The sequence below is a fragment of the Aplysia californica genome, unplaced genomic scaffold, assembly GCF_000002075.1.
Source record: "Aplysia californica isolate F4 #8 unplaced genomic scaffold, AplCal3.0 scaffold00960, whole genome shotgun sequence".
In the NCBI taxonomy this organism is placed as follows: Eukaryota; Metazoa; Mollusca; class Gastropoda; order Aplysiida; family Aplysiidae; genus Aplysia; species Aplysia californica.
Genome location: NW_004798230.1, coordinates 154,243 through 163,960, shown reverse-complemented (window position 1 = coordinate 163,960; position 9,718 = coordinate 154,243). Strand labels below are relative to the sequence as shown.

General features: G+C 40.8%; 1 protein-coding gene across 2 annotated transcripts in view; it reads left to right on the top strand.

Annotated features, from left to right (window-relative positions):
* Window positions 1-450: 450 nt before the first annotated feature.
* LOC101861854 (WASH complex subunit 2C) overlaps window positions 451-9,718 on the top strand; it is a gene marked incomplete at its 5' end in the record, with an annotated part of 25,511 nt that continues 16,243 nt past the window's right edge. For both annotated transcript variants that reach the window (XM_013089479.1, XM_013089478.1), the window contains 9 exon segments: window positions 451-548; window positions 1,597-1,663; window positions 2,649-2,786; window positions 4,657-4,995; window positions 5,730-5,973; window positions 6,930-7,045; window positions 7,613-7,865; window positions 8,264-8,370; window positions 8,962-9,109. In XM_013089479.1, the coding sequence (XP_012944933.1) occupies window positions 451-548; window positions 1,597-1,663; window positions 2,649-2,786; window positions 4,657-4,995; window positions 5,730-5,973; window positions 6,930-7,045; window positions 7,613-7,865; window positions 8,264-8,370; window positions 8,962-9,109 (1,510 nt within the window).

Sequence of the window (9,718 nt, the reverse complement as noted above, 5' to 3'; positions counted from 1 at the left end):
GGTTGTATTGTGTGTGTGTGTGGGGGGGGTTATATTGTGTGTGTGTGTGTGTGCTTGTGTTGTTCGTGTGTCTGTGTTTCTGTCTGTCTGTGTGTAAAGTTGTATGCATATATGTATGTGGTTGTATTGTGTGTGTGCGTGTGGTTTTTATCATGGCTTTTTGGCTCTCATTTTGTGTGAAATTCTCACCATGTTTGTATATATATCTATAATACATAAAATGTTAAAACATAGTCTGTGGATGGTTGGCGGGTGCTCTGGTGTGGTTTGCTTCTCTTTCCTATGAAACATCTATCGTCCTTATCTCCCCTTTTTCTTTTTTATGTTTGTTACTCTCTTGTAACACCTCTAATCTGCTGGCGCTCATATGATCTTATGCAGTTGCGAGCGCCGTAAAACCTCTACTAAAACTAAAACTAAAAAACATAGTCTGTGTGTGTCACCCTCCAGACACCCGACAAGTCCAAGGCTGTTGGCGACAGTTTGTTCGGGGAAGGAGACGAGGAGGACGACGATTTCTTTGCCTCGTCTGCCAAGCCGAAAGACAGGTCTGTATTTTGGTGGAGTGGTGGAGGTTTATCGCCCCATATCAACACTGGTAGGTTATTTTTAAACATTATAGAGATGTTTTTGAAGATAAGAGTTGTTTTTTTTAGATAAGTAAGTTAATTCTGATGTTTTTGAGACAATTAAGATGTTTTAGAAGATTTAATTGAGATATTTTTAAAGATAAATAAAGATGTTTTTGAAGACAATTAAAATGTTTTTGAAGGAAGACCATTAAGATGTCCTTGAAGATGAGTAATGTTCTTTTTAAGATAATTAAGATGGTTTTGAAGATAATTAACTATCAAACTAAAATAGTTGGTAACAATCGTCATTTCTGAATTTCAATTGGGCCCCCAAAAGAGCTTCTGTAAAAATGCAATTGAGTTAATTTGAACAAGGATGGGTGGAGCATTTGGTTTATTTTCACTGTTATCCTGAAAGCTCTTCTCATCTTAGTTTTCCCTCAAATAGCGGCCAAGATATCACTCATATGCACATACACTTCTTATCAGAGTCAGAATGAGAGAGAGAAAAAGAGAGATAGAGAGAGAAAAGAGAGAGAAAAGAGAGAGAGATAGCGAGAGAGGGAGAGAGATAGCGAGAGAGGGAGAGAGAAAGAGAGAGAGATAGAGGGAGAGGGAGAGAGAGAGAGAGAGAGATAGAACAGAAATGTTTTTCTATCTGTATAGAATTGTTTTAATGAATGTTTCTAGTTACTCACGTTTCAACTTTATTTTGACTGTTCGTGAATTTTTATTGCATTGTATATTTTTAGTGAACCCATTTTCAACCTCACTGCGAGACAGTTTTTCTGGTATAAAATTTTTACACATATGCATTTATATTATATGTATAATACTTTGTTTTACGTACACATTTGTGTCGATTAATTTTTAAGATGTGATGTCTTTTTCATTGTAATGCGCATTGAGCATCTTTTAGGAAATGGAAATGCGCAGTATAAATGCTATTTATTATTATTATTATTATCATTATAATTATGTCAGGATCTATGTTATTTTTTTGTTTTTTGTTTTGTTTTGTCAGTAAAAAGCCAGCTGGGGGCGTGTCTCTGTTCGGAGGAGCCGATGTGTTAGGGACAGCGGGCAAGAAGGTGAGTTGTGGTCCTCACCAGGTCTTACTGATGATTGATGGTGATGATGATAATAATGGTGGTAATGATAATTATATTGTGTTGAGGATCTTCATTTTATTGCCAACAAATGTCATGTCTTTTGAGCAAAAAACAATTCTTGCGGCATCACTCCAAACAAAACTGTCATATATATATATATATATATATACCTGCAAACCAGACCGCGGGTGGTTGGCGGGTGCTCTGGTGTGGTCTGCTTCTTCTTTCCTATCAAACATCTATCGTCCTCATCTCCCCTTCTTCTTTTTTATGTTTGTTACTCTCTTGTAACACCTCGAATCTTCTGGCACTCATATGACCTTATGCAGTTGCGAGCGCCGTAAAACCTCTACTAAAACAAAACAAAAAAAGCAGACCAAAACAATTTTAAAAAATGGAAACATTTATTGATTGGATGCCCGTCTTTTTACTCCAATAAACAAACTGAAAAATGTTCAAAATGTTTTTCTCTTTTTCTCACTTGTAGTATGAAACAATTATAAAAAAATCTCACTGTAATATTGCAGTATAAGAAAACAATTCTCTGTTTATCTCACTATCACTTGCAGTATGATAGAACAATTCTCTATTTATCTCACCATTGTATAAGAAAACAATTCTCTGTTTATCTCACTATCACTTGCAGTATGATAGAACAATTCTCTATTTATCTCACCATTGTATAAGAAAACAATTCTCTGTTTATCTCACTATCACTTGCAGTATGATAGAACAATTCTCTATTTATCTCACCATTGTATAAGAAAACAATTCTCTGTTTATCTATCACTATCACTTGCAGTATGATAAAACATTTCTTTGTTTATCTCACTATGGTATAGTAAGACAATTCTCTATTTGTCTTACTTTCGCTCACTGTATATAATAGGACTATTCTCTGTTTATCTTACTTTCGCTCACAGTATATAATAAAACAATTTTCTCAATTGGTGGCTTTCTCCAGGAGGAAGTCAAACCGGCAAAGTCTGAGGCGACGCCAGCCGCCAAAAAGACGCGGGCCCTGTCCTTGTTTGACGACGATGAGGACAACGAGGCCGACCTCTTCTCCAGCAAACCTTCCAAACCCCCGGCAGGGAAAGAGGTCAGAGGTCGCACTGTTTGGGCTTGCGGGGGAAAAATTCTTTGCTTAAAACACCTTTAAAAAAATGTTACATATTTGTATGGGGCAATTACCAAGATAATGCAAATTGAATAGAAGCAACAGACATTTGCTTTCAGATAGTGCAAATTCAATAGAAGCAACAGACATTTGCTTTCAGATAGTGCAAATTCAATAGAAGCAACAGACATTTGCTTTCAGATAGTGCAAATTGAATAGAAGCAACAGACATTTGCTTTCAGATAGTGCAAATTGAATAGAAGCAACAGACATTTGCTTTCAGATAGTGCAAATTGAATAGAAGCAACAGACATTTGCTTTCATAGGAAACTTTTGAGAAGTTCATGGATGGGAAAGAAATTACTAAAAGAAGCACTCGGGAGCCACTCATTAATAAGATCAACTAGGAACCGACAAATGAGGCATGGGGAGCCACTCATTAATAAGATCAACTAGGAACTGACAAATGAAGCATGTGGGTCACTTGAATAGACATCAAGGCTTTCAACATCTATAGCTTGTTCACTTTCATCTGACAGCATTAACATTTTTTAGCTCATTTAGGAATTTTCCTATTCCCATGAAACTTGGCATGGCACTTCTGTATGCCAGTGACCAACAAAAATATTTTTCCAAAAATCTTGATCCAGTAATACATATTTTTTTTCTCTTTGCATCCTATAGTAAAGACCGCTCCTTGGGTACATACACAGGATCAGTAAAATACATGACTTACAGTAAACTCGCCTACAAATTGCTCATTTTGAGACAGTAACACCACCCTGCCCCCACATTTTAGTGTAAGCTTGCAGATTTCATCCCCCAGCTATCTAGTTCTCTCCACGTGCTCCACGTGAGTCTAAAAAATTACTCACCCCATCTCTTGAATCGTGTTTCCTAGGCATACATTAAAGTGTGTTGTGGGGGAAAGTATGTCAAGTTTTACATGTTTTAGGTGTATGCTGTAAATCCCCTATTACTTTTTGACCCGCTTTAGGCTTACATGGAAGAAAATGTGTGGGAACCTTAGTTTGCCGTGTACTTTGTGGATGGGCTTGTAGATTCTGGTGGTCGTCCAACTTTTCGACTCGTATGCAAAGATCGGAGAAGATTGAACGGAGCCATTTCCTTGTATCTTGTTTGAACCGCGGTCAGAGGAAAGTGAACAAGTGGGTGGTTGGCGGGTGCTCTGGTGTGGTTTGCTTCTTCTTTCCTATCAAACATCTATCATCCTTTTCTCCCCTTCTTCTTTTTTATGTTTGTTACTCCCTTGTAACACCTCTAATCTTTTGGCGCTCATATGACCTTATGCAGTTGCGAGCGCCGTAAAACCCTCTACTAAAACTAAACTAAACTAAAGTGAACAAGCCATAGCTCTCACTGGGAAAACAGAAGGCAAACGAGGCAGGGGTTGACCTAGAGAAACATACTTGGAGAACCCAAACAGATGGGAGATGGATGGGGAATCACCAGAACTGTATACGATTTTTTAGATCATCTGAGGGAAGAGATGGATGAAGAAGTATGATCGCTATTGTCTTGTGTCAGATCTGACGCTTTATGATAATAATAATATAATAATAATAATAATAATAATAATAAGAGCATTTGTATCCCGCCTTTCCCCACAGCATGGGCCCATGGCGTACATAGGAGATGAAAAACGCATTCATACAAACACCATGCGAATTCATCATGTGCGCACTTTTTGACAGCAACATTCTTTCAGACAATAAAAAATGCTCATACAAAATGATCAAGATAGATGTGCATTTCCGGGTGGTTGGAGGGAGCCGCTGGTAGGTCCTACTTCTTTGCGAATGCCATCTATTATTATTACTCTATTCCGCAGACGTCTAAACCAAAATCGGGCGGTCTGTTTGACGACGGTGATTTGTTTGGTGGGAGCCAAGAGGAGAACCCACAAGTAGATTTGTTCAGCAATAAAGGCCCGCTGGCTGCTCACAAAGCCAAAGAAGAACCCAGGAAAACCGCCACAGCCGCGCCGGCCCAGAAATCCGCTCCGGCCGGCAAAGCCGCGTCGTCCGACCTGTTTGGTGGGGATGGTGATGATGATGATGGTGACGACCTGTTCTCGTCTTCCTCGAGTTCATCGACAGCTGTGAGGCCGGGTGCCACGCCGATTGGTGGAGTGACGGAGACGGAATCGACAGACGATATGGAGCCAAAGGTGGGAGATTACGTGACCCACATTGAAAACTTTTATCTATATGAGGTTGGAAGGGCACATTAAAAGCCTCATAATGTTGGAAGTGTATTGTTATTTAGAGTCTTGAGCCATATGGTCAACGATGGGCGTAATGTGATTTTTAAAAAAAGATAAATATAAACTTTTTTGGGGGGTTCTTTAAAAAACGTTCACCGGTGCGGATCTTTTTACTTCCAAGATGGAAAAATTTTAAGCTGAAGAATACTAGATATTTCTGTTTAGTAAGTGTTTTACGGCACTTGTGACACAAGTACAAAATAGGTCATATAAATGCAGAAGATTAAAAGTGTAATATACAGAGAAAAGAAGGGGGGAAAGATAAGGATGATAAATGTTTGATAGGAAAGAAGGCGCAAACCACACCAGAGCACCTGCCATCCGCCCACTAACTAGATAAAAATGAGTAAGATATTTCTAATGAAACATTGATAATGACATCAATTTTTGTCAAGTTCCGTGTAGTTAATTTTCAAAACGAGCAAATTCATTTTAAACTGTTTTATGCACCCCGCATAATTAAGCAAAATTTGATCATTTTTTGCATAATATCTGATTATTTTCCTATATCATTCTTAATTAAAATTAACAGAATCGCATAATTTCCCATTTTTGTGCTCAGTTTGCATAATTTCAGAATTTGCTTTGTATAAAAGCGGGGGGGACAGTTAAAAGGTTATTTTTGTTTTCTCTTGCAGGCCGAGGCAGCAAAGGCCGAGGCAAAGAAGCCAAAAAAGCCGGCTGGAGCTGTGTCCATGTTTGGCGCAGGCATCGACCCGCTGGCCCTGCTGAAGAAGAAGAAGCCCCAGGTGGACTCGGACGCTGAGGACGAGAAAGAGGAGGAGAAGAAGAAGAAGGAGGAGGAAGAGGAGGAGAAAAAGGAGGAGAAGAAGAAGGAGCCTGAGAAGGAAGCGAAGAAAGCCCCGAGTGCCGCAAGCAAAGGTTGGTGTTGTCTTCTTTAGATCTACGTCTGCCGCCCACAGAGGGCGCCATTTACGACATTTCGAGTGGGTGGTTTGTGGGTGCTCTGGTGTGGTTTGCTCCTTCTTTCGAATCTTAACATCTATCATACTCATCTCTCCTCCTTTTTTTATTTTTGGTGTTTGTTACTCTCTTGTAACACCTCTAATCTGCGGCACTTATTTGACCTTATTGTGTTGCTTGCAAGCGCGGTACAACTCGTACTAAAACGAAAAGAAACCGTTGGGACCACTGATGTGTAGTGGTTTGAGTTACTTGATGAAGTCAACTTTGTCCGTAATATCGATGTAACAATATCAATGTAACAATATCGATGTAACAATATCGATGTAACAATATCGATGTAACAATATCGATGTAACAATATCAATGTAACTATCGATGTAACAATATCGATGTAACAATATCGATGTAACAATATCAATGTAACAATATCGATGTAACAATATCGATGTAACAATGTTAATGTAACAATATCAATATGCACAAAACCAGCCACCGTCATCTCTGGTGTTATGGTTAGGGTATTGGCTATTGCGCGCAAAAGCCACAGGTTCGATTCTCCCTTGGGGAAGCTATCTTATCTATTAAAGATTATCTCCCGTTTTTTCTGCTGGGATGCTTTTTCCATCTAACTTTGGCCGAGCTCTGAAATGACCTCAGTGGTGTGTGTGGATGAGGGCATAAAACTTTTACGTGGGTGGTTGGCGTGTGCTCTGGTGTGATTTGCTCCTTCTTTCCTATCAAACATCTATCGTCCTTATCTCCCCTTCTTTTTTGTGTTTGTTACTCTCTTGTAACAGCTCTAATCTTTGCCACTTATTTGACCTTATTGTGTTGCAAGCGCCATAAAACTTTTACTAAAACTTAAACATACTTACCGCAAATTCCAACGATTCCAACGTTTGTTTTGTCAGGTGCAGATTTATTTGGCGAGGATGCGGAAGACGACGGGGGTCTTTTCTCTGCAGCAAAATCTGGGGCTAAAGTGGAGGGGGTGACCACCTCAGAGTCTACAGACGCTCCGGAGCAGGTCAGTGTGGGGGTGTATGTGTATGGGGGTAGAGTGTGTGGGTGTATGTGTGGAGGGGGTGACCACCTCAGAGTCTACAGACGCTCCAGAGCAGGTCAGTGTGGGGGTGTATGTGTGTGGGGGTAGAGTGTGTGTGTGCATGTGTGGTTATGTGAGTGTGTGTCTAATTTGTATTCATAAAGTCATAAATCAGCCACAACAGAAAACCCCCCCAAAAAACAACAAAACTTATATGGTCTCCAACTAAATCATTGTCTTTCTACTTGTCTTGCTGCCGACTGAGTGGGTGGGTGGCGGGTGCTCTGGTGTGGTTTGCTTTTTCTGTCCTATCAAACATCTATCTCCTTTATATCCCCTCCTTCTTTTTTGTGTATGTTACTCTCTTGTAACACCTCTAATCTTCGGCACTTATATGACCGTATTGTGTTGCAGGTGCGGAAAACTCTTACTAAAAAAAAGTCAAAGCAGCCACAACAGAAAAAAATGAACAAACCAAACAACAAAACTTATACGCGTATCGTCTCCGACTAAATCGATGTTGTCTTTCTACTCATCGTCTTACTGCAGACTGAAGCAGAAGTGCCCGCCCCGAAAGCCGAGCCGGCAAAGCCCAAGAAACCGGCGGGAGCTGTGTCCATGTTTGGCGGCATGGACCCCTTCGCTCTGCTCAAGAAGAAGAAGCCAGTGGATGAGGAAGAAGAGGAAGAGGAAGCTGGGAAGACGGAGAAAGCGACACCTCCGAAGACGCTGGCTAAATCACCGGCCGCGAATTCGTCGGTTCTGGAGGATGACGACGGGGATAGTCTCAAACCCAAACCTCGTATGTGTGAATGTGCTGTTGTTGGTGTGGTGTTGTTGTTGTTGTTGGTGTGTTTAGTTGCGTTGTTGTGTGTGTAAATGTGGTGTTGTTGTTATATTTATATGTGTGTGTAAATATGTTGTTGTTGCTGGAGGTGTGTGTTAAATTGTGGTGTCGTTATGTGTGTAAATGTGTTGTTGTTGTTGATGTTGAATTGTGTTAATTGTGGGTGGTTGGCGGGGGCTCTGGTGTGGTTTGTTTCTTGTTTCCTATCAAACATCTAACGTCCTTATCTCCCCTTCTTCTTTTTCATGTTTGTTACTCTCTTGTAACACCTCTAATCTTCGGCACTTATATGACCTTATTGTGTTGCGAGTGCCGTAAAACTATTACTAAAACTCAACCTGTGTGGTCCACAGCTGCAGATCTGTTTGGTGAAGACGAGGAAGACGACGACTTGTTTGGCGCCAAGAAGCCCGCTGCCCCGCCCGCTCCGAAGGTGGAATTGCCTTCTCCCACAGCTGAGGTAAGTGGCTGGGTGGTTGGCGGGTGCTCTGGTGTGGTTTGCTTCTTCTTTTCTTTCATACGTCTATCGTCCTGATCTCCACCCCTTCTTTTTCATGTTTGTTACTCTCTTGTAACAGCTCTAATCTTCAGCACTTATATGACCTTATTGTGTTTGCAAGTGCCGTAAAACTGTTCCTATAACTTAATGAGGTATATCAGTGGGAAGCTGTTCTGATGTTCAAGCCAAATTTGGATTATTTTTGTCCCAGTTTTGTATTCTGTGGTCAGCGCCCTACGGTCCTCATGGATATGAGATCAACAAAGAATTCTGTAGTATCAGTTGAATTTTGTCTGCAAACTAAAAATTATATCCCGATTTTCCTGATGGAAACAGAATTATCTCCTACTTTGTCGTGTGTTGCCAAGGGATGTTTGTCACTCTCTTGTAACCTGCTATTTCCGGGATGCCTTGATAGTTGAAGCAGACTTTTTGCTGTTGAAGCTAGAGAGGTGAGCAGAGTAAGTCTGATTCCCCATTTGGACTTCTCTGTTGACATCCACCCCTTGGCGCTCATATGACCTTCCTGGTTTTTTTCGTGTGTCGCCACAGGCTGAGCCAAAAGCCCCCGAGCCCAGCAAGCCGAAGAAACCGGCCGGCGCTGTGTCCATGTTTGGCGGCATTAACCCTTTCGCTGCCATGCAGAAAAAATCTGTGTCTGTTGATGAGGAGGAAGAGAAGGAAGACAAGAAAGACATAGGTAAGACATTTGTGAGCGAATAATGTTAGATATATTTTTTTTTTTAATGTACATGCTTTTACATCCCTTTTGCTACAATTTAGATCATTTAGGAGGTGGGCTTCAGGGCCAGTCGAGGCTGAGAGGGATACAACATCCCAGCGGAAAGACCGAGATATACTCGATAAAAATTCTCCCAGCACAAGAATCAATTTTGGGCTCTTGTGCATGCGACTGTGAAGCACCCGACGGCTACCCCACGGACACTGGTCATGGGTACTAGTGAGGAGGAGGAGGAGAAAAGAAAACTGGAGAAAAAGAAAAGGTCGTGAAAGAGTAGAAAAATCGGAAGTGAGATGAAGAGAACAATCTAAAAATACAAAGAATAAAGAAAATACAAGTGGGGAAGAGAGGACAGGAAGTAGAGTGTGGAACGGAAGAAGAGTAGAGGGAAGGTGAGATAAAGACATAGAAAGAGGATAAGAAGTAGAGTGTGGAACAGAAGAAGAGTAGAGGGGAGGTGAGATAAAGACATAGAAAGAGGATAAGAAGTAGAGTGTGGAACAGAAGAAGAGTAGAGGGGAGGTGAGATAAAGACATAGAAAGAGGATAAGAAGTAGAGTGTGGAAC